The sequence below is a fragment of the Pyrgilauda ruficollis genome, unplaced genomic scaffold (genome assembly GCF_017590135.1).
Source record: "Pyrgilauda ruficollis isolate IOZ18807 unplaced genomic scaffold, ASM1759013v1 scaffold14, whole genome shotgun sequence".
Classification (NCBI taxonomy): Eukaryota; Metazoa; Chordata; class Aves; order Passeriformes; family Passeridae; genus Pyrgilauda; species Pyrgilauda ruficollis.
Genome location: NW_024512543.1, coordinates 7,753,170 through 7,777,589, shown reverse-complemented (window position 1 = coordinate 7,777,589; position 24,420 = coordinate 7,753,170). Strand labels below are relative to the sequence as shown.

Genomic DNA, 24,420 nt, shown 5'->3' with positions numbered 1-24,420 from the left:
TCAGTGTCTCCTCCCAGCTACCTCATTGTAGCAGGAGGCTGGGCAGGGAGTGACATTTCCATTGCAGTAATGAAATCTTCTTGGCATTGCTCCAGTCCCCTAGGAATTCCTATCAGAAATGCAAATTACTTGGGGGGGGGGGGGGGGGGGGGGGGAGAGTGAAGATTAGAGTGTGGAATGGAATTATATTAGCTAGTTGTGCCTCAGTTTCTCCTTCCCCTCCTGGGGATAATGCAGTTTCCCTGCACTTCTCCGTTTAGCCAGGTTTCCAGCGTTGCAGGAGCTGCTGGGCAAGTGCTGCACGCTGATGGCTGTGGCAGAGCTAAGAGCTGCACCGTGTTGTAACGATATCGCTCCTTATGGCGCCTTTCAACCCAGATTCTCACCGTAACTCCTACGAAAAGGCAGCGCCAGATTTTTAAAAAACCTGTTTGTAAGTGACTTTTTTCCACGCCGTTCTACTAACCCTGTGGCAGCAGAGATCTGCCTCCTAAGCTCTCTCCCTACTTTTCTGCTAGTGGAAAAATGGTCAAGGCCGAGCCGATCCTGCTTGAAGGGCACGGGTGGATCCCTTCACCTTGCCGGTGCTCCTGCACAGCTCAGCTGCCGGGATGGGGTGACCGACATGCCCGGAGCGAGGGGCCGAACGGTGAGCAGAGTGCGGCCGAAGCAAGGAGCTGGAGAGGGCCGGCCGAGGGAGATGGGGCTGGGGGTGCTGTGTGCATGAGGCGGGGCTCTGCTCATCCCGGCAGAGCCTCGGCTTGGCGGGGCTGAGTCCCGGTGGTGGCCCCAAGCCCTCCTCCCTGGGGGGCTGGATGGTGCCCTGGGGCTCCAGAGGGGCCACATGTGGGATGGGGGATGACCGGTGTCCCGGCAGCTCCCGCGGATGTGGGTCACCCGCTCCCGGCGCTCGGCAAACCAGGCCGCTCGGCGGAGCAGCCCTCGGGGGGCGCCGCCTCCACACACCTCCTCGCCCTCAGCCGCTCCCGCCCCGCCCCGCCCCGTCCCGTCCCGCCCTCCCGGGGGCTCGGAGCCCCGGTCCCGTCCCGGGGCGGCGGAGCGGGGGCGGCGGGCGCGGTGATTCGCCGCTTCGGGGGCGGTGGGCGCCAGGCTCATGCATATTCATGATGTGATGTCAGAGGGGGAGCACAGCGCACGGTGACCGCCCGAGAGCGCCATTTCCTGAAGGAGGCGGCGGCGGCTGGGCAGGGACGGACGGACGGACGGACGGAGCGACCCGCAGAGTGGCGACGCGGCGGCCAAGCCGGCAGGGGGAGATCGCCCGGCGGCGGCGACCGGACCGGAGCGGACCCGACCCGACTCGACCCCACCGATCCGCGCCGTCGCCCCGCAGCAGGTTCTCCCGAGGCTCGCCCCGGCCGGAGCCAGAAGTTTGAGCGTCCCCGTAGCCTCCCGGGCGAGCCCGGTATCGGGCGGCGACGCGGGGCTGCCCCAGCCGCTGTCGCCGCCGCCGCCGCCTGCACGGGCGGTGGGAGCCCCCCGCGGCGCCGGGAACAGGGGGGAGGATGGTGGTGCGGGAGAGATGGAGCTGAAGCGGAGCATGGCGATCTCGCGGCTCCTCGTGCTGGGACTCTGGGCTGCGGCACTCCGGGACGTCGCTGCCGTGGCAGGTGAGCGGGGCTGACAGCCCGGTGGCGGCGGGGCACTGCCCCCCGAGACCCCGGGTGCCGCGGGGAGGGGCTGCGGGGCACGGCTCCGGCCGCCGGGCCGAGTCTCCCCGCCGGCAGCTCCCGCTCCGCCAGCTCTACGAGTGTCGGCAGCCCGCTGAGGGTCGCCGGGCAGGAGCGGCCGGGCGCGGCGCCGGGGCGCCTGGTCCGCCCGGTGCGGCGGCCGCGGGGCCTCGGGCAGCCACAGGTGGGGTCGGGCCCGGCGCATTTTGCCCCTCCCGGCCGGGCACGGGCGTCTCCGCCGCGTTTGTGGGGCCAGCGACGTGGCGCTCGGGAGCCGGCGGGGAGCCCGGGCTGTGCGAGCCTCGCCTGCTGCGAGTAGAGTAGCGAGTAATCCTCCCGGTGCTGGCGGAGGCATTGCACTGCTATGTGCCTAGCGCGGGCCGGCGCCGAGGAAAGCCGGGCGCTAACGCATTCCTGAGTGGCTTTTGTTGTTTTTTTTTTCCTCATGAACTCATTTTCCGAAGTTTCACCCCCCGGTCGGCAGGGAAAGGCAGCGTGCTGGAGCGTCTCGGCGCCCCGGCCAGCCTCCTGCCGAGTTGAGCGGGAGTTTGGGCTCCGCGCCGCGTGTGCAGCCGTGCAGTGACACGGGCTGGGGAGGCTGTGGCACAGGCTGGATCGCTAGATCAGCGTCCTAAGGAATCTGAGGAGCAAAAAACCTTTACCCTGGCATGCATGAGCAGACGTCTTCCTCTCTCTCCACTCCCAACATCACAAAAAACATATTCTGTTCCTAGGAATTAAAATATTCAGAAGTAGCAAGTTTAAAAAACAAACAAACAGATGTGTCATGTATTTTGACAGCTAGTGTGTTCACTTGCTGTCAATTCAGACAATTGCTTGATAAGACATTTAAAATATTTCCTATCTATTCATTTCACAATCTGCAGCTCTTACAGGTAGGCTTGGGGGAACCTATTTGGATGAAATTACTTCTTGCACAGTTGAATCAAGAATATTGTCAGATGAGAAATAGTGAGTGGGAGAGTAAAACGAGGAATAGGTGGAAATTAAAATTCCTATTTGCCTCCTATGTGATTCTTCCTGATACCTGCAGGAAGAGATGCTGCAGCCAAAACTGCATTATTGACCTGTGAAGTTATTAAAAATACTGATCTGTAATTCTTCATTTCGGTTGAAATGATGGAGGGATTATACTTGGACAATATGGACAACTCTGACTGGACACTTGTACTGTATGTTAGTTTCCTACATCATTGATTCCTCTGCTAACTGAAAACCATGTAGGATCTCTAACAATATTTCCTGGTTTAATTTATGGCTAACTCTTTCAGCAGGGCTGTCTGAAGGATGCTGAGTAGTTTGATTTTCCATGAAGGCACCTGCAATGAAAATGTCTCTCAGTTTGTGCGTGTGTAGCAGCCTGGCTATATCAGTTTTCTGTAACACAGAGAGAGCTGCTATGGAGCTTTCATGTTGTATTCCAGTGCTGTGAGTGGTGAAAGGGAGGATGCTTTCTGGCATGCACTGGGACGTGTAGTTTGTGTCACGTCTGAGTTAAGTAATGCGAGGTTAGATCATCCTCACCCAAGGTGATCAAATCCTTAGCCCAGCAAATAAGCTGTAGCAACTAAACTCAAGTGATCAGCTTGCCCATTTCCAGTGCTCTCCGTGGATTTGTTAAATGAGTAACAGCAGACAGAAAGGCAAAAGACTGAGTGTCGGGAAACCAGCTGGGGAATCTCATTAAGGAAAGGAATAAAGACCTTCTGCCTGTGTTCTGGGTTTTCTCCTAGACTACTGGTACTCATCTGGGTACAGGCTGCTGGTGGCAGGGCGCTGGCTGGTCCCACAGTGCTGGCTCCCCTTCTCCCAGCTGTAACAACCATGCTGTGAGTTCCTCTGCTGCTCCTCTGCCCTGTGAGGTGGTGCCCTCATGGCTGTGGGAGGGTGGCATTTTAGCAAGAAGGGAAGTGGCAGATCCGAAATCTGTGTTGGGTTGCCGGTAAGGCTCTAACAGAGTTTGAGAGCAACAGAGCTGCTCACTAAGCAGCACTTTCTGACTGTCTCTGTGGGTAGCAAGGCATCCTGTGAGAAGCTGACCAACCAGTGAACTGGGTGAAGTTGTAATGTACTGTGATACGTGGCCAGGCAAGAGTGATGGAGTAATTTTTTTCTGAAGGATGTGGAGTCCACTGCCAGGGCATAATACTGGACTAGGCTAGACCTGTTCTGGTCTGTCAGTCCTGTGCCACTGCATAGGAAATAGCCACTCTCCCTAACAAAACTAACTTTACATTTATTTTCTACCTTCCTGCTTTCCCACGGTCTCCTTTGATCTTCTCATTCCTCCTTTATATGCCTGTCTTTCTTAAATGTGCTTAGATAGTTGGCTTCCGTGTCTTCTCATGGCAGCAAATTCCATACATTCGTTTCTGCTTGAGGGAAACACTCCCCGTCCACCCACACACGTAACAGTGCTCCGGGCCAAATTCTGATCGCTTCTGTGTCCATGTAAACCTGAGCAGCTTCACCAGCTCTGGCCCTGCTGCTTTGGGATGGCAGTGGTGTAGCTCTGGGTACAGTGTGGTCCTTTGGCTGGACTGGAGGGTCCTCCAGGCAGTTCGTTCAGCACACGCCCACATCACGCAACAGAAATATCTGTTCTCTACCAGTTCTGCTCCTCAGTGAGGTATGCTGTGGAATAGGCTTTGCTTTCATGGGTTTTGCAAATTGTAGAGAAGCTCTCTGTAAGGCAGGAGAACAGTGTATGCTGAATAACAAAACATAATTGATTCTTTCTCATATCCACGCTCTTTGCAAATGCATACAGTGGAGCAAGCACGATGTTTTCTCAGCAGCACAAGAACACCACAGCTTGGATCCAGGCCTGGGGAAAAGAGGGAGGTGTGGTAGCGTGTTGAACAGATGCAGTTAGCACTGCTGGATCACTGACACGGCGAAGCGCCCGGCGTTTCTGTGCGTCTCTGCTTGGGCACTGCTCTGCAGAACATCACCCTGCTGTTACACAAGTTGAAAAAATCCCCATGTACACACTGAACCACCACTTTTCTCCAGAAATTGTGCTTTCAGTGCTTGCATTTGCTTAGCAGACATAGTAGAGCAGTGCTGAGACTAACACACTCCTCTGCAGCGTGTGCTGGTAGGGTATGTAATTCCAGACCACCAACCTAGAGTAATTTGCTGTACTCCAACCCCCCTTCTTCTGGGGGTGGGGCGGAGTAGTATTTTTTTTTTAGGTATGAAATTTACAGGACCTCCAATCAAATTAAAGGTGTCCCAGGGTCAACCCGTGAAACTAAATTGCAGCCTCGAGGGAATGGAAGATCCCGAGATGTTGTGGATCAAGGACGGAGCAGTGGTGCAAAGCGTAGACCAGGTGTACATTCCAGTAGATGAAGAACACTGGATCGGCTTTCTCAGGTACAACAGATGCAGAGAAAGAAGAATAACATGGAAACTATTGCACAGTTTTCTGCTGTCAGCTATATCTCTGCAACTGCAGTGCCCTCAGTGGGGCAGAGTCCTTAGGTCTGCAGTTCACTGTGTGGCAAGGGCATAACTGAGAGCAGAACTGAAGCCACTGAGCGCTGAGATTTTATCCACTAGAACCATATTGGTTTTCTGACTACTGTGGGGACAGGTGCTTTGCTAATGCTTGTGATGCTTGAGACGTGACTTCAAGGTGAAAGGATGGTCTTGCTTTGTTTGTTCATCTTGTTCTGCCATGCTGCAGTATAAATAGGTTTTCTCTCTTGTACTCATCCTGTTCTCTTACTCTCTCTCTCTTGAGCTGTCAATCTACCTAAAGGGCAGATTGTTGGTTGAAATGATACTTCCAGGACTGCATACCCTTCCTTTCTTTGGGGAGGAGTGTTTGTCCTCTGAACCATCCCTGATTCATTTTACAATGAATCCTAATTTATTCCTATTACATTTACACTACGTGATATCAATCCTGATCCATTCAGAGGCATGAAACTCTTGTGCAAAACAGATCTCTGCACTTTTATTTCAGCAGAAGAGGGATGTCATCTAGTTCTGGAAGTACTGAGATAAACAAGACCCAAGGTTCTGCTCTGTCTTTTTTATGCATTAAAAGAGCTTGTACAGGTGAACATACCAACGCCATGAGAGCTCAAAACTGTTGACTGACTGAGAATTACTCTTCCCTGAGCTCTGGCTTCATCTCCTGTTACATTTCTTGGATTGACACTGCACAGGGTCTCCAATTCCACCAACTAAAAGTCTTTTTGTTAAAGCTTGTCTGTAAGAAACATTTTGGTAGGAAAAAAACATCTGTGCACAGTAAAACTATTGCATAACATTTTGTTGTGGAAACAGTTTGTCTTGAAACTATACTGTTTACTTCCCCCCAGTTCCACTAGTTAACTCTGTCCTTCACAATATCATTCTGACCTCTTTTCTTGCCTCTTGTTTTACTCTGCTGAGAACTCTCTCTGCAGCACCAGAGATAAGTTAGGGTGCTAAATCTGGCTGTATCTGAATCTCTCTCTCCTTTTTCCTTTCTTCTCCTAAAGAGATAATTTCTACCACCCCCGTGTGACTCTCTGATGTGATCACTGTGTTTCAGAACACGGGCAGGACAGCTGATGCCATTTGAAGGTCCAGCTCTGAAAACTGGGCTGTAGGGGGTCCATTTTGTGCATTTCAGCAAACACTCTCCCCTTTCTGTCTTCCTTCCTGAGACATCCTTCCCCTTCTCCGAGGAGGACTGCTAGCCTTAGAAAGGTGGGCATCAGCTCTGCGCAGGATCCCTGCATGGCAGCGGACGCACGGCTGCACGGCCTGCGGGGAGCAGGCAGCACTGCTGCCCTGACGGGCTCTCCGAGGCACTGGTGCCTTTGGTGGCTGAGACCTCGTTGCTTTGGTACCAAATTCTGCCCTTGCTCACCATGCACCAGCATAACCCCTTGAAATCGCAAACTGGGAGGCCCAAGGAGTTTTGCAGCGTGAGCCGCTCTTGGGATCAGAATAGTGCTGAGCACAGCTGAGGCAAGGGGGACCCTTTTCTGACCCATCTCTTCCTGTATGAGGCTGTTGCCAGTCCTGTCGCCTGAGGCAAAGCAGTCAAGCTCGCTGGAGGTTTGCAGTGTGGAGTTTCCTGCTAGGTCAGATGTTCTAGGCCAAGCTGTCACGCTTGAAGGCTAGCTAGAGTCATGATTCAGGATGGAGATGACCCCTTCCTATCCTCAGCGGACACAGATGACTGATTTTCTGCAAGGATGTTTTGGAGGAAGACTGTCTGCTCTGCAAGGACTTTCTCCACCCACTTTAGAGAGGAGCCTCCCATCTCTGCTGTTTTGCCATGTGCTTTGTGCTGGCTGGCTGTTGATCTCCTCCCCAGAGCTGGCTGTGTCTCAGTGGGTGTTTTCCATGCATCTGGTTTGCCAAACACTGGAGGGTCCTTTGGGGCAAAAACATGCTTTATCCACATAAAATATCGATATGGCTTTTGACTTTTTTCAGCTTGAAATCCGTCGAGCGGACAGATTCTGGGAAGTACTGGTGCCAGGTTGAGAACGGGGGGAAGAAGGAAGAATCACAACAAGTGTGGCTCATAGTGGAAGGTAAGGAGGAGTAGTAGTGCTGGTTTCCTTTCACGGCTGACCCACCAGTATGCTCTAGGTCGAAGTGGTGAGAGCAGATTGCTCCAGTGACAGGCTTCTTGGCTCTGAACCATTGCTGCTGACTGCAGGGAAATCCTACAGAGCAGAAGAACTAGGAGAACTGCTTCAATGAGCAGAGCGGTCCGTTCATTGCCTTCTGGTTTTATTTTGGCATGTTAGGAAACAAGATCTTTTTGTGCAAGCACATTTCTTTCCAGCTTTTAAATCCATTGTTGTGGTCATCTCTAAATAATTCACAGAATGGTGAATAGTTCAGGTTGAGAGGGATCCATGGGGTTCATCTGGTCCAACCCACTTCTCTAAGCTGGGTCACAGTCTGCTTCTGTGTGTCAGCCAAACAAGTCTTTGTGGGCAAGGTACAGTTTTAACGCAGTTGTGAGTTCTGTGAGGAGTGCTGTACATCGGCACTTCATAGCTGTGGCTGCTCCATGTGGCACTTTTCTGTCTGGGGTTGTCTGATAAGAATGGCTTCTACATGGCTGCTAAAAATCACCCAAGGCAGTGGGGATTGGTGGCTTCTTACTTTCTCTAGTTTCATTTCCCTTGAGCCATGGTTCTGTTAGATCCTCTGTTACAAGCCAGTAGTCGTAGGATGGCTTAGTATTTGGTGAAGAAATTGACAAGAGCAATGCATTTGCAGCAAGAAGTAGTTTTTTGTATGTATTTGGTAACATTTTGGGGCAGAGCTGAATTGACAGCCCTAGACAGGGGGGAGCAGGGAGGGTGTTGTGGGAGGTGATGTGTTCTGGGTATTTTACAGCAAAGGTCTCACTCACTCAGAGCATGGGAACATTCATAGCAGCTCTCACAAGAAGAGTAACACATTCTGCCTTCCATAATCCATAATCCCAGGCTTTTGTCCACCTAAGTTTTCAGGTGTAGTTTCATCTGGAGAACATTGTTTACAGCTTAAAACACTCTCTCGTGCGGAGTTTTTATTTCTATCCAATTACCACGGTCTGCTCCAGAGGTGGCTGCATTTGTGTGGTGGGTGCATTAGGAGTGATTGGGTAGCTCAGTGCCAAGCTGTCTGAAATAAATGCTGCCCATCTGGACTGCACAGGCAAAAAGTATCAAAGTCACAAAAAACCAGCTGCAGTTAGCTAAGGTGGAGTGTGTTGAGAACGAAGGCCAAAGCTTACAGCAGAAGTGAAAAAAATGCAACCAGTTGCCTTTATGAGAAAAACAAGTACGGCAGAAGGTAGTTAAACTTGACCTGGGCATGTGTAAAGGGAGTTGGTGGATATAATTAAAAAGTAACAAGTAGTGATAAGGGGTGGAGTTAAAAAATGTGTCAGCTCTTAGCATAAGAAAGCACCTGGGATGTCAGACCCACCTTTGCTGTTATCTCTGTGTGTTTCTTCCTGGGGTGCCAGCTTTGTGTGGCAGTGGTTGCTCTGTCGATAACAGCTGTCCTCTGACTGAGAGAGGATCTTTACTCTGGTGGTTTGCAGCCTTCAGTGCTGACATGCTTCAGTGTGGGACACAAACAAATGTGGACTATTGGTGACCTAACTTTAAGTGAGCTTGACTGGATTTCTATGCTGTGTAATATCTGCTTAGGTAGTCTGTATCTGCCAGATTTTCTAGCAATGGTATTTGAACTGTCTTTGTAATAAAAATGTTTGATCTTATTAAAGACTTCTCAGAATTTACAAAACCAAAATTGTTTTGAACCTGTTTCCTGGTTTAGAAACGAGTCTCTGGCCTTACTGAGAACATGATAGTGTTTGATGGCTGGAGAGGTGATCTGAGGCACACTGTGGAGTGTTAAAAAACGGATTGTGTTTCTTACAGAACTTTCTGTCTGAAATTACACCTCTGACTATGTGGCTGTTCCTGGGGCTGCCAGCCCCCATTGTGGCTACAGTCGGAGACCAAGCCACACCCGTGTGGACACATTCCCCTGAACCAACACTGTCTCAAAACTGAGCTGTACACAAAAATCAGCCCTAAATGCTGGATGCTGGCTTGGAAGAGGGGAATTGGTGGGATCATTTCCTTGTTTTTCTGCTGATTTCGTGGCTGCTGGCTGCTCAGTGCCTCCATGGGGCTTCTGTGAAAGGGATGTGCTGACATTCACCTCTTGTACCAGGAACTGGGAGGCTAAATGTGTCACAGGCAGCGAGCTGTCCAGGTAACATACGGACGGGGGCAGTGCGAGTTCCTCAGCTGGATGAGTCAGCTGCACTCCCTCCACTATGAAAGTTTTTAATTGTGGTCTTGTCTGCTCTGTTTAGCTGCTACCAAAGTGAGAAAACCTGCCAAGCTGGGCAGGATCATCCTGAAAGTTTACCTTGGGTGTCATGACAAATGGACAGGAGGCAGGGATCCTGCTCACAGGTAGAGAAACAGTGATTATTTTTCCTTCTAATCTTCCTTGGAGGACAAAGCAGGCAGAGGTGTTGCAGCTGGTATCTCAAAAGCTTACTCATTTTTATTGCTTATGTATGAATGCAATAAAAAAATGAAGTAGAATATGTCAGCAAAAACAAGCAGTATGCCATGATAATGGATATACCTGTCCTGAACATTAGCCTTTGCACAGATAGGCACTGTAATTCCTCAAGAGACTTGGGTTTAGACCTGTTTTAATCTGTTCATTTACTTACTACACTAAGGGAAGGAGGCAAGGAAGGCACAAAGGAGCTGCTACCTGAAAGATGCGAACCGTGACTGGACAGTCAGCAAAAGACTGAGGAAAGCACTTTTGGCTGTAGCTTTGGGGAAAGTCAAGTGTTAGTCTTCTAAATCCCTATTTAGGCACCTGTATTAATTGCCTGCTGATGGAAGTGCTTGGGCCTGTCATCTCTGGCCAGGGACAGACAGAATAGTTTCAGCATGTGAGTGCACAATATTGTCAGTTCCTTTGTTTCTTTGAGGAAACAGATCAGCAGCTTCCAGAACATGCTTTTTCCAGCTGAGAATTCCTGATTTTGGTTGGAGTAAGTGCTGTTGGTAGCAGCAGTGTTTGAGACACAAAGATTTCTGTATAGAAGGGATCTGAACATTTCTCTGGGCCTTCAGCTCTTCCACCAATCACCAGAATCACATACTGGCTGTCCTGCATGGCCAGCACTGCTGCTGATGGCTGGTGAAATTTGTGCTGCTGGTTTGGAGCACTGAAACCACTAGAGTTTTGGCATTGCCCATGAGAGGAACCACATCTCTTGATGTGTGGAATTACAGTCAGCTATTGCCACTTAGAGATGACCTGAGGTAGCTTTGCAGCATTGCAACTGCGTTCTGCTCCCCGTGGGCCTAATCTGATACCTGTTGTACCAACCAGGAGTCTTTCCATGGTGGGGAGCAGATAATTACTGAGAGAGCTGTGTCCGTGGATAGCCTTCAGCTCTGAAACAAATTACCCCTGACTCCGAGGCAGCCCAGTAGTCGTGGTGTCAGAGTGTGCTGGAAGGCATCTCCATTCAATTAGGCTGCAGAGAGAGCATTGTAAATGCTCCCGGTCTCTCACCACGGGGATTCTTTCCTCATTCATGGGTTTGTTAAAGCCGGTAGTTCAACACTTTCTCAAGCTTCAGTTTTTAATGCATGGCAAGAAGTATCTGTAGCTGGATTAGCTGTCTTTTAAAGTGGTGTCTGCCACCACTAAAGTTATTGACTGTTGCCGCTTTAAACTTCAATCTCTCCAGCTGAAAAATTGAGAAAATACTACCACTAAAAGCCATTTCATAGGGGAGTCTTGGAATTGAAAGTGGTTTTTCAAAGGCATTGTGGGAAGCAAGCACTCTTTCTCTCTGACTTCCAGTAGTAGCACTTAGGTGTCATGCCCTGAGGTGATGAAGCATATCTGACCCTTGGTTTTTGTGAAGGGATTGGAGGGCGTCGGATTCAGCCTAGCAGCAGGACAGATGGATGTCCAGTGTTAATGGAAATAAACAACAGGGAGTTGCTCCAGTTATTGTCACTTGTCTGTTGCTTTTCCAGGTGTGCCCTACTTTACTGTGGAACCTGAGGATGTGTCCGTGTCCCCTAATGCTCCATTTCATATGGCCTGTGCTGCTGTTGGTCCCCCTGAACCAGTGACAATTGTCTGGTGGATGGGAGACTCTAGAGTGGGGCTTCCAGATGTCTCTCCCTCCATCTTAAATGTGTCAGGTAAGGCTGCTGCCACTGCAGGGGATCACTTGGAGCATCAGAAGAGGAGAAGAGCTCTCTTCTGATCATGCCCTGTATGTTGGGTAGCCACGTAGTGTGGGAATGGTGTTTAACTCTGCATTAAAGGTTGAGTGGTCACGATCACGTACAAAAATCATCTCGAGGGGTGGTGGTTGCCCGGTGTGTTTTCTGCTGGCTTGAGGCACACAGGCTCTTACAGAGTTTGGGTGTGCCTGGCACTCTTGTTGAAGGTGCTGTTGAACAGATGATGCATTGGGTGCCTCTTGTTCCACCTCGTGGAGGGTGTTCATGGTTATATGAAGTGACTCTGTTGGTGCCATTTCTCTTGGAACTCTCCAAGCATTCACACGTAACAGATGCCATCCCCTCCCTCTGTGCACAGCCCTGTCACACACTGCTTTCCCCTCTCTTACCCACCCCCATCTCTGTTCTTGCAGGCTTGCTGGGTGCTCTTATCATTGAAATCTGACTGCCTCATGTAATTGTTTGATACTTCAAGAGTGATTGTATCAGTGCTGAAATGGGCTGGTTGATGCCCTTCAAGACCGAGGTTTGCCCCAGAGCAGGGCTTTCCCCAGCAGAGTCAGCAGAAAAACTCAGGAGCCAGGAGGTGTTAGGGCCTCTCTTCAGACCACTTTCAGAAAAGTGCGATGTTTCTCTACCTAGAACTGACTGCAGCTATTCTTGCAGTTACCTCTTAAAAGTAACTTCATTGTAGTTAGTTGTCCAACAGCCTTGTGTTATGTTTTCTCTTTGCTGCTGTTTTGGTATTCTCAACACCCCTGACCCAAAGTTTAACTGGTTATTTAGAAAGAAAAGGTTTTACAACTAACAGTTGTCTCTAGGGCCTCTTTATCAGTGTTAATACAGCTACACCCAGGGTGAGTTTTTGTATGTCTTTGGCCATCCTTTGAGCTGTCCAGTCTTATTCAGGCTTTTCATAGAACCTTTTTTATTCAAAAATCAAAACATGATTCGTGATTTGAAATGGTTTTAATCATCTGCTCCCGCTCTTACGTAGCCGCCAATGCTGTTCTAAGTTGGAAATGAAAACTGCTCCCTTATGATATAATCTGCCTGTTGAAATGGAAACTGAAAAGATGGATAGTCAAGAAGAGAAAGACAATAAAAAAATGTCACCCCTCCTCCACTAACTCATCCCACAGTGCCTCACAAAATATCTGTTGTTGAGGGGCAGTGGCTTGGAAGCCTGAAAAAGACGTCTGCTCCTAGTGATTCTCCAAATGAATTGCTATTTTATTTATTAAGTGTCTTCAGCACCTTTATTTGCTTCCAGTGTTCTTTGGGATGCTCCTTGGGCCCACCCTCTTTCAGTGCGCTTTGGGGTGTCCCTTGGACATATCTTGTCTTTGCAACTTAAAACATTAGCAGGACACAACCTGCATGGTTGGATTACCAGAGCATGTCAAAAGAGGCAATTGGTAAGAAAGCAAGCATTGCTAGCTGAGGAAAGTATCACACTGAAGAAAATAGTAACAAAATACGTGGCTAGAAAGCAAGCATTTAGAAGGTTCAGCAATGTTGTGTTTGGAAAGCAGTGCTGGCATGGTGCTAGGGAACACGCAGTTCCTGGTTTGTGGTGTATTTTGTATTTTCCTCAGGGCAGGGCTGTGTTAGGTTCTGTCTTGGGACAGGCCTACCACATCAGGTGCTGCTCTGCTGTGCTGCCTGGCCTTCAGCCTGTTGGCAGCACGTTCCTCTGGTTCACAGGGATGAGAATTGCACTGCCTCCTCTCTCCCATTTCACCTTCTTTGCAATGCTGTTAGGCTTGGGAGATGAGTCAAAGGTCAGAGACTGTGCAAGCTGCTCTGTGCAGCTCTGAGATGTTTTTCCTTCATAAAGTCTATGCCCACAGTGAGCCAATCTTTAACTTTTCTCAGATAGAGTCTTTTAAGGCAACTGAGGGCCAAGCCCCGTTACAATAGTTGCTGGACACAGTTCTCCAGGCAGCCTTGCAAATCTATCTCAATTCCAATTCATTTACAATATCTGTGTGTGTCCTGGGAGAGACAGACATCATGCCATGATGCCATAGGATGGATGGATGCTCACAGAAGACATTCTAACTTGTAATACCCCTGGAATGTGTTTCAGTGCAGCTGCAGTAGCATTTAACCTCCACTTCCTTTGTGTGTCTTCAGAAGTCTGATGCAAAGTGAGGGACAGGTGAGCATTGACTAGAAATAGGCAGCATCTGACTAAAAGTTTTCCTGGGCTTATAGCCCACTGGGAGGATGAATGTTGCTCAGGTGTAGGCTGAGGCCCAAAGCACTGGGCTTTGTGTGAGCTCACAGTCCAGCACAATCCTCGCTCCAAAGAGGCTCACCAGAATCTGAGAAGCAGACATCTACTACCTGAGCACTATGAGCTGCTGTCCTGACAGAATCTTCCTTTCCAGTGCTTTCAGACACTTCCACGAAAGCTTTTCTGCTTTGCCACACTTTGCCCCCCCCCCCCCCCCCCCCCCCCAATTAAAAATGTGCTTAGCAGATTAGTTACATTGAAATCTGCATGCCTTTGATTGGCACCCAGCTCACCCCTCCAAGTGCCTGTACTACTTGAGCTGGATGTTACAAATAACTGAAATTCTGCTGAAGGTTGAAGATGGATTATGCAGCTATTTGTGTTTCCTTTCCTTTTCTTGGCTGATCTCCAGGTATTAATCAAAGCACAGTTTTCTCCTGCGAAGCTCACAACGTAAAGGGATTGTCTTCATCTCGGACTGCCACTGTTCAAATTAAAGGTGAGAGACTGGGTGCCAGAGACTGGGCTCCAGAGACTGGGCAAGGGCCTTGGATTGCTCTCTGGGGAGGGAAAGTAGAGCTCCTTAATGCAAGGAGTTGCCTCAAGGCTGCCAGCACCGGCTGGAGCTCTCAGCAGTCAAAACAATGCTTTGTGTTCCAACAGCACTTCCCACTTCCTATGCAGGGCCGTATCCCAGGCTGTTGAAAATAATCAATCCACATCTGATTCAGGAGTGGAAATGTGATGTCAAATGACAGCCTTTCCTTGAAAAGGAGAGAGCTGGGGCTATTAAGTTGTTTGTGAGAGATGAAGCTGATATAAATTTGTAGCAGGGAAGTCTTTCCCTCTTGGGAATAGATGGGTCTTGTTAGAGCTAAAGAGGCCATTACTTGTGCTTGCTTTTATTAGCATCACATTAGATGCTGAAAAAAGTCAAGGAAGGTGATCACCAGTGGCCAGTAAGGTCTGCTTATCCACACTGGGTTTATGAATTTTATTTTTTAAATTATTTGCTCTTTAAAAGCTCATTGAAAACAAATAATTCCTAGCCTGTGCGTGATCAGTTGCCATTTGGAAGTCTCCAGGCTGATGTGACATTTCCTCTGTTCCTCCAAGTAACTGAAACAGGGATAATCAGAGCAATCAGCTCTTCCCCTCTTCTTCATGTTGAGATGCTTCTGCATTTGAATTTTTAGTCATGCTTTAAAGCACTTTTAATTACGTGATCATCAGTTCCAGGAGAGGCATGGCACAAAAATAATATGTTCCAAGTGGTAGCTTATTGCTCAGCACAAATACAAGCAATCCTTTATGTACTGTAGTTGTAGTAGCTCTTGTTCATTAAAGGGCAGATTGAAATCCAGCTGTAACCTACTGCTCTTGGAGTGTGTTTTTGTTCAGGACATTGTGGTTTACTGCTATGCCAAGAATGCAGTATGTTGCACTAGTAAGATTTATAACTTAATTTAAAACCATTTGGAGTTGTTGCCTTAAAGGCTTGTCTGCACAGTGCAGTTAGTTATTGTAGAATATATCTTCTATGGATATTTTATCCTGGGATAGAATTTAGTTCACAAAGCTATTACACTTTAAAAAATCTTTTATTTATGTCAAGCCATAATTTGAAAAAACATTTAGCATAAAAAAAGCTTTTGAAGTTTTTAATGTTAATACAGATTATTATTTTTTTAACCATTAATAAGATGAAGGGGTAAAGACCTCAGAATTCTCTAATTTCCTAGCAATTATGTTTAGCTGAAAAGTGTTCTTCAGGGATCATCAGCTAATTAATCCGCAGAGCCTATTTAGGAGGGACATATTTCCATCACACACTTGGGTCACGCACATGCGTTCTAGATCTGAGAAGGAGCAAGCTTAAGTCACTCAGCTAACATTGCACCAGTGTGTGGCATGTCCCAGAGACAAAAATTCAGGTTTTGAATAGCAAGTCCAGTGGTCATAAAAGTTATGTCTGTAGTCATAAAAGTTACGTCTGTAGTATCTCAAAGATATGTCTAAAGAAGTAGTTATAAATTTACCTAAGTGATGAGGCTTTTCTAAATAGAAAAACTTCGAAGATCTAGTGTAGCCCTGTTAAAATTAAAACAAAGCTCCTTCACAGCAGAAGTAGGGCAGGCCCAGATAATGTTTATTTAGTTCTTGATCCTATGAACATGCAGAATTCAATGAAGTTACTTCTGGAAGTAGTTGTCTTTGCATGCATATTCAGGGCCTTCCTCTCTTATACAAACCCATCTGCTTGTGAGGACTCTTAAATCTTTCTACAATTTATTAAACAATTGGTTTCTTCTGTGTTTCCAGAGGCAAATATTTTTGCTAGGACGTTGACAAACTGTTAACATTTCTTCCTATTTGCTGCTGTTGTTGTTCATTATCTATTCTCTGTAGTGCCCACAATGTGCTGGGTGTACTCCAAGCAGAAAATTACTGTTATTGTAGCCCACAGTCCCCAGCCATTACAAAGCCCCATTGTTCAGCCACTCTCTAAGCACAGAGGAAGCTAACTCTCTTATGTTAACACTCAAGGTCCTGTTTTCTGACAGGCTTTCTCTCCTTTATGTGTGCAGCTAACACTTTTAGGGTTGTATCCCGTGTTTCAGAGCACAACAGGAAACAGCCGCCCACAGTTTTTTCCCAAGAGATGATGGGACAATGCATCTGGCCCTTGCTTGCAGAGTTAGGGGAAGGTGCTAGCAAGCCAGCCCTCCTCAGGCACTGTCTCCTTCACACAGGGGTATGTTAGCAGTTGGTTATTCTCACTGGTGGCACAGCACATACCTCCTTTGAGCCTGCCATCCTGTGTTGAAAAGTACACGTTGCTAAACCCAGAAGTTACAGGTGTGTCTGCAAAAACTTGAGTTATGGACAGTGTTTCAGCAATACCCAGTAAGCAGTAACAGCAGGATTTTTTCCCCTTAAAGAGCTTATAGACCTGAACGCAAAACATCAAAAGAGAATGAAACAAAGATGCAGGAAAGTCTTAAGTTAACTAATAACTCATTGACCAGCTTCCATCCCAGACCCTTGGTCTCCTGCCCCACCCCCTACCCACACTCCCTGTCCTTATCTAGGTGCCAGGCCCTGCCCGGGTCCTGGTAACTGGTTAACCAATTAACAAAGGCTTTATAGGGTTAATCTGTGTCACCATCTATTTGTCTCCTCCAGGCCCTCTGCAGAGACCGAGTGTTTGGGCTCTGCATTTCTCTTGCAAGATGGCCCTGTGGATATGCTGAAGGCAGGACTATTGTGGTTGTCCTTGGTGCGGTGAAACACAAAGGTGCTCTGGCAGGGTAGAAGATGCAGCTGGAGAAATCCTGGCTTGCAATTACTTTTCTGTTGCTGCTTTCTGAGGGATACAACTCAGGAGGCATGGAAAATTCAATCTGCAGGCAGAGCCTTGTCCTGAGGATGGGTTTCTGAAAGAGGACTCCTGAGGGTACAATTTGTTGAGGTGCTGCAGGGAAACTATTACAAGCATCAGCGTGCAATTTTTTAAAATGAGAGAAAGGTCACGGGAGAAGTTAGTATTCATGAAGCTGCTAATTTTGTCAGGAGTGAAGTGCCAGAATGAAAACTCAGAGGTGAAAAAGAGATGGTGACCAGAAGGATAGGAATTAACTATGCAGAATTACAGTGAGAGGAAAGGAGAAGTCAAAGGGAAACATCAAAGATCCTAAAAGGAAGCCAAGCAATTTGATGCTGTTCTGTGGTGGTAGGAAGCATGAGCATCTGATTAACTGTCCAGTCTTGGAATCCTGATTTTGTTCCTGGCTCTGCCCTTAATTTGTGTAGTGGTATCAACCATGTGTGGCAGTGTGACAGGCACTCCTTTTGGCTTGAATTTCCCCTCTGTAAAATGTAGTTTATTCATCCCAAGCCTGAGGAGGCAGTTTTCAGTCCAGGCTCTGTCCCAGGGTGTTTCAGTGGGAGTTTGCAGTGGGCACCTGGAGGAAGCACAAAGCGGTCTACAGCAAATCCAGCTCCAGGGTATTCAGGTCACTACAGCAAGCCACCCTCCACCCAGTGCTGGCAGAGCTGGTGTCGAAGGCTGGACTGAGAACCCGAGGTGGGATTTTAAAGCCCTGATTTAGTTCACAATGTGGGTCCACAGGCAGCTGTGTGCAGGGCTGAGTCATGCCCTGCAATGGAGGGGGAAGGAAAGAGAGCTGAGTAGCAAAGGTGTAAACATCACACACTGGCATTGCTATCAAAGAGATCAACCACTGCCTGTGTGCATTGATGGACAATGGTGAATGGCTGACAATAGCTTGTCCAATGTTAAATTAATAGTTTCATTCACAACAAGTCTGGGACACTCTCTAAAGATGTGATATTTTACCACATTTCTGTTAGTGATTTCATTGTGTAATTTTTAGCCTCAAGCCTCTTCCATTTCCACGTGAATACCTGCTCAGTTCTGTGTACACTGAAAGGTCTCTTTGTTTCCTTTCTAGCCATGCCTCTCCCACCTCTCAATGTAACTGTAAGCCAAGTCACCAGCAGCAATGCCAGCGTGGTCTGGGTGCCAGGATTTGATGGCCGTGCACCTCTCCATTCTTGCACTCTTCAGGTATGGCCTCTCTGGGTTGTGCCCTGTCCTGCATAAATAATAGGACTTACTTAAGCCACATTTCCTGGGCTATTGTTTGCTCTCCCAACTTTTTAGCAGTGTTCCAATTCTTACTTCACAGCCTTAAAACATAAGAACTTAACAGGAGGCAACTCATAGGTGCCAAAGAGCAGGTCATGAACTTCATGCTCAGAAGTTAAGTGTTAAAGACTGGCCACGTTCTCCAGGCCAGCTGGTTATCAGTTGCTTTGTGGCAGCTACTCCATACAGGTTATTACACTGCAGCACACATGAAGCACGCAGCACTCTGTGGGAAGTGCCCTGGGTGAGCTGTGCTCACCCTTCCTGCATGGAGCAGTGGCCCATGGTAGCTTGTAGCAGGGCAGGTGCCTGTGAGTCCCACACCAAATCAGGCCTGTGCTGTGGGATGCCAGAAGAAGGGCAGGAATTCAGACATACCAATGAATCCAAGGGACGAGGAGCTTGCAAAGGAAAGGTAGGAATGATGGAGGCAAGAGGCAGATTGGGCTTTTTGATACAAGATAAGACCTATTTGCATGTTTCAGAGCAAATTTAAGTCCTGTCTCTAAATCTTGATTGGTTTTCTATTGTCAAAGACCAGTTCTTCCCAGAAAATCACACTTGATACTATTCTGTAGCTCTGCTAGGTCCAGAGTAGTCCACATCTGTGAAAAGCTGGTCTGCTTCTTGAATTTCCTGAGAACAATGGTATGTGTCCAACCTCAGGCAGAGTTAGTTTCTATCATTGCATACTTAGCTGTAGAATCAGATCAAAGAGCAGGTAACCCAGTGCGAAAATAAATGGTGATACCCAAAGCAGGCTGTGCAAACACAACCAGGCACATTCCCCGTGGATTTATTTGCCAGGCCCCTGTGCTTTCCCTACCTGATTACAACAGCATTATGAGCTGGAGTGGAATTTCTGTGCAGTGTTACCAACTATGCAGAGGAGGATTATAAACTTAAGGTATGCTGGAAGCAGTCTAACTAATTTACTTGTAGTCCTCTTTTTATTTGGGGAGAAACCAGAGGTTTCATGCTCTGCTGTTTATTATATTTCAGAAGTAAAGGAAATCATAATTTAGTTTCAGCTCACTGGCAGAAAGAACTCCTGAATGCAGCTGGCCCTGGTTTGTGGGTTTTGTTGCTGCTTCTGCTCTTTTTTGCAGTTGAAAATACTTTTCTTCCTCTGTTTTACAATGCCAGTTATCTCGAGCTGGAACGGCCTATTCTCTCTGGCTTGCACGCTGCAATGCTAATCATTCTGGGGTTTAAGTTCTCCCTCTCATTTTTGGCAGGGGCAGGGGTGGGGGATGGGACATGTGGAAAAGAGGCTGGATCAGAGCAGCCCAGTTTCTGTCAACTCAGCAGTCTCTCACCCCTTTTCTAAGACTTTTCTGTTCTGTTTGGGGAGGACGGAGTTCCTGCATTTGAGTCTGGGAGCGGGATAACTTGGCAATGACCCTGCACTGTCAGAAAACTGTGCTTCCTCTGACTCCCACATTGAGAGATTCTGTGTGAGGCATTGACCTACATTTCCATGTGAAAATACACATGTTCCTGCCTCTTTGTGATTGCACTTCTGCTGGGAGTCTCCCAGAAAGAGAAGGGGGATTGGGAGTTTGCTGTGCTGTTCTGGCACTTGGGCATGGCAGCGGGTGCCCCAGGAGCACTGTGTTCTGACAAGCAGATTCTGGGGACAGGGCAGGGAATGGCAGTGTTTTCTGACTGCTAACAGAAGCCAAGTTCCAGGGTGTGAAAGGGGCAGATGCACGAGCTCTTGGGAGTGTTGAACAGAAATACATCATCCAGCAGACAGGGTTTAACAAAATAGTTGTCTTGTTTTTTCCGTGCTGTGGACGACAGTGATAATGACAACAATATGCTTTTCTACTCAGGAAATTTGAGATTCTTCCTTTCTACCAGTCAAATAAACCAGTGTGCCAAAAGTGTATGTGAGAGTGAGCAGAAAGGCAGTGAGAAAGGAAGAAAGGCTGCCATATAAAATACATAAAGTCCATATGACTTTTTTGCTTTTGTCAGTACATCTTGCTTTTACTCTCTGCGTTGCTATTTTGTATGCACTTGAAGAGAAAGTCTGAGCCTGGGAGTTATGCAGTGATTTCTGCTATTGTTAGTACAAAAGTAGCAACATTCACTGTGTCTGTGCATTAAAAGCACACAGTGATATCAGATTTAAATTAACATTCTTGCTGCTCTAAAGCTCAGATTTGGAAACAAGAAAAAGAAGGGATGCAGGAGTGTAAAGAAGTTTCTTTCCAGTTTAATTTGAAACAAGTTAGTTGAACCAAGTCACCTATGTCTACCATACCTCTCATCCACTACAAAATTGAAAATATACAAACATCTGGAAAAAAGAGTTTGGCAAAAGGTGACAGTAGGCAACAGGCAAGTTGCTCTGCTGGTTTTCATTGCCCAGATTTAAACAAGCCTCAGAAGCTGGCTGCTACCACTCAAAGTGACAAGCACATTTAGTTTTCTTTAAAGGAATAATAATCAACTATAGAAATTGTAACATAGGGAAGAAAATTTTTCATCTGGTGGAAAATTTCTGTACTGCCCAAGTGATGTCACTTCATGATTCTTAGTTTGACAACTCCCATTTCAGTATTTTAAGCACCACTGGTGCTATGTCTATTCTTACACATTCCTAAACTGACAATTAAATGAATTTTTATCCATGTGGACATGTTAGTCATTTTGCTTATGGTAACAGTCATCTCGTTTCACTGTTGGCACAGGTAGCTGAGTCACCAGATGGCCAGGAGGTGTCCACTGAAGTCACCCCAGTGCCACCCTTCTCCTACACTGTGCAAGGCCTGAAGCATTCCACCAACTACAGCGTCCGTGTGCAGTGCAGCAATGAGATGGGCAGCTCCCCTTTCACTGACAGGGTTTATTTCCAGACCCTGGAGCTTGGTAAGAAACAGCAGACAAGAACAGGACAGCAGTTCTGAACCTGAAAAAGAGACAATTATAAATGTCATTAGCTCCTTGCTGCTTCTGCAGTGTGGGAAGCATTATGCTGTTAGATTGCTCATCCACTCTGAGGGTCTCCTAGAGCAAAACAATAATGCACAGCCAAATGTGGTTAGCAGCAATGATGTGTGATACAGGGGTTTACCCAGCCACGGGGCTTCTGCATGCTGGTCCCATTAGCTCTGTGACATTCGTGGGATCTTGAGAGAAATGAGAGGTGCTCACCTGTCTTCTCCACTTGAAACCACACACAGAGTGCTCGTGGTTTGCAGAAGTTGTTCTCTTCCCTCACACCCTCTCCTTTCTGGATGATCTCAGGAAAGAGGGTGAAACTGCCATTTTCACTGTGGATAGTGCCTTATTTTCCTGCACAAATGATGGTGTTTTGTTCTCTGCTTTCAGCTCCAAACAGCACCCCTCAAAACATCCATGTTATTCAAAGAGATCCTGATCTAATTTTGGAGTGGGAAGGTGTGGCTCCAGATGTGCTGCAAGAAAATGTCCTGGGATACAGACTGGAATGGATTCAGGATAATGCAACTCAGGTAACAGATTGAGAAGGTACTGAGCCATTGAACACAGAATTACAGAAGGTTTGTACTAAATTTTCTAGGCATTAAGGTCCCTCATCCATACCAGGATTGGTATGGATTGCTGACATCGCTTTTGTGTAAATAGATGTATTCTGACTTTAGGGAATGCCTCAGTATTTGACTTCAAGATGTAGGACTATTTCCTCCTTCCTGGCATATTCAAAATTCCTTCACTTGAATGTTCATCTGCAGACAGACCAGTTCTCTGCCATTCCTTGCACAAGCAGGACAACATAGAGAGAATCCACTTTGTCTCTCTCTGTCTCTTTCTGGGCTGTCCAGCTCAGACAGTACAGGATGTGGGCTTTCTGCCTCCTGTGACTGGGCCTTGGCTTTCCAAATCCTAGCAGCAAAGGTGTATTTAACAAGTGAATGAGTTGTGCTGTAAATCACAGAAAGAAGGTTGTGGATTCTTTAGCTTTATTTACAGTACTTAGGGAGGGTAGAAGGCCTTTCATTTGTTCTTTGGCATGGACCTTTCCCAGGTATCTATCAGCCTTTGAAGTTCACAGCATTTCTTATGGTTTCTAACTTCCTAATAAGTGTTTACCCAGTGCTTATTAATGAAGAGCAAGCCTGTAATAGTAGACAGCTAGAGGGGAAAAAAGAATTATTTCCTATTTTGTATGACCCATTTCACACCAGGTCAGCATCACTGACTTTCAGTTATGGTATTTTGAGTTCTCGTTGAATTTACTCTGTGTCAGTGGTGGCAGCCAAATATTCATGATTTTGCTGTATGAATAAGGTCTGTAAAAATGCTGAAAATATGTTGACCTTGCTATCATAAGTGAAAATTTGGGCTGAAATTCAGAAGCCATTCAGGATTTGGTCAGCGTGTTAAAACAGACAAACAGATTTCTCCCCTGGATTAAAACCACCAGATGCCTTACAGTAAACCACAAGAAGGAGGTATATCTTTTAATAGCAGGAGAAACCCTTATTTCTATAGCAACGTGCATGGGAGGACCTCAAAGGAAGAAATTATTAAACCTTCTATCTCCCTTATTCCTTGGGAAACTACTAGCAATTTTTAGGGAGAGGAATCCAAGACAGCAGCCCAAATCTCAGGCAATAAGGACCAAGTAGTCACAATTCCCAGCCCTTGTTATAGTGCCAGTGAAGTACCATGTTTGGTACTGTTTTGGTTTAAAGGTGAAGTTTCACATTGGATGCCTTTCAAGACAGCTCACAGTTCGTTGTCATTTGCACTCAGGGGGAGATGATCGTGCAGGACACAAAAGCCAATCTCACCATGTGGAATCCTCTCAAAGACCTGATTATCAGGGTGTGTGTGCTGAACTCTGCAGGGTGTGGGCCCTGGAGTGACCTCTTCCTGCTTGAAGCCCAGGAGGTTATGGGTAAGTGTCCACTATTTTCTCCCTTCACTTGGGGAAAAAAGTCAGAAATACTGAGACTGCTGCTTTTTCTGAGTCTTTTTCTTTCAGTGCTTATTACTTTCTGAGACACATGGGCTTATACAACAGCACACTTCATCAAGGAGACTAGAAATTCAATAATCTTTAAAGAGCTGGTATAAACAAAACAGCTTCTGGCCTCTACTGTGTCTTCTTAGAACAGGATTTTACTGTGCTTAGTGCAGAGCAGAAGGGCAGACACAACAGAAAATATGCAAATGAAGGTTTGCACTGATTTACACAAGTAAATGTGACAGAAAACTCCTCTAATACAGGTTGTCTTCTTTGATTTAATTTTATGCCATTTCTGACTAGTTTTAGTGAAGCCTGATTTAAACTGTGGCCACATGGGCGTTCATAATGGTTTTACTGAATGTATTTATATTAAACCAGTTTAGCTGTCTTCATGGAAAAGCTGAGCTACTGGTAGAAGAGGAAGATGATGGTACAGATGCTGTACCTTGCAATCTGGACCATGTGGAAGGGTTTGTTGGGAGCAAAGAACATGCACATGTGGAGTGCACTCCTAGTGCTGAAGGGCAGTTGGGCTCACCTGGGGTGATCTCCTTGCTGCTTGTATTTCACAGTGAGTGGGAATGGGAGGCAGGCTATGAAGCAGGGCAGGATTTTATATGGGGAGATGGGTAGAAGGGAGAAGGGAAAATGCTCTTGCTTGTGAAGGAAACTGTAATATAACTAAGAGGAAGACTTCCAAATAAAAACAGGTTTGGTGATAAGAAGTCAGTGAGGCGTGACTGTACAAAAATGCCACAGTCTCCTGAGGTTTTGTTTCCAAGTGGCCCATGGCAGGACACTCATCTCTAGTTCTCCAGTTAAATCACAACTAAATCTCTAATTTCTGATGCTGACCCACCTGCTGCTGCTATCTTCCCACTCCACATGTCTCTGAGGAATTACATGGACATTGAGCTCTCCTGATCCCTCTACAGTGAGGGATGGCAGGGGCACTCTATAGAGGAGTTCCCAAGCAAGCAGGAAGTGGGGATATGGGCAGAGCAACCAGCAGAGAACTGTATCCTTACTTGCAGTCGTGCATTTAATGCTGGTTT

At 47.1% G+C, this 24,420-nt stretch overlaps 1 protein-coding gene across 2 annotated transcripts in view; it reads left to right on the top strand.

Moving 5' to 3' along the window:
* Positions 1–1,024: 1,024 nt before the first annotated feature.
* TYRO3 (TYRO3 protein tyrosine kinase) overlaps positions 1,025–24,420 on the top strand; it is a 41,642-nt gene continuing 18,246 nt past the window's right edge. The window contains exons 1-9 of one of the 2 annotated variants that reach the window (XM_041460028.1): positions 1,025–1,631; positions 4,910–5,093; positions 7,161–7,261; positions 11,270–11,440; positions 14,140–14,226; positions 18,203–18,318; positions 21,102–21,279; positions 21,742–21,884; positions 23,149–23,293. In XM_041460028.1, the coding sequence (XP_041315962.1) occupies positions 1,544–1,631; positions 4,910–5,093; positions 7,161–7,261; positions 11,270–11,440; positions 14,140–14,226; positions 18,203–18,318; positions 21,102–21,279; positions 21,742–21,884; positions 23,149–23,293 (1,213 nt within the window). In that variant the 5' untranslated portion in view covers positions 1,025–1,543. The remainder of the gene's footprint in view (positions 1,632–4,909; positions 5,094–7,160; positions 7,262–11,269; positions 11,441–14,139; positions 14,227–18,202; positions 18,319–21,101; positions 21,280–21,741; positions 21,885–23,148; positions 23,294–24,420) is intronic. The other variant, XM_041460029.1, reaches the window with a different exon arrangement.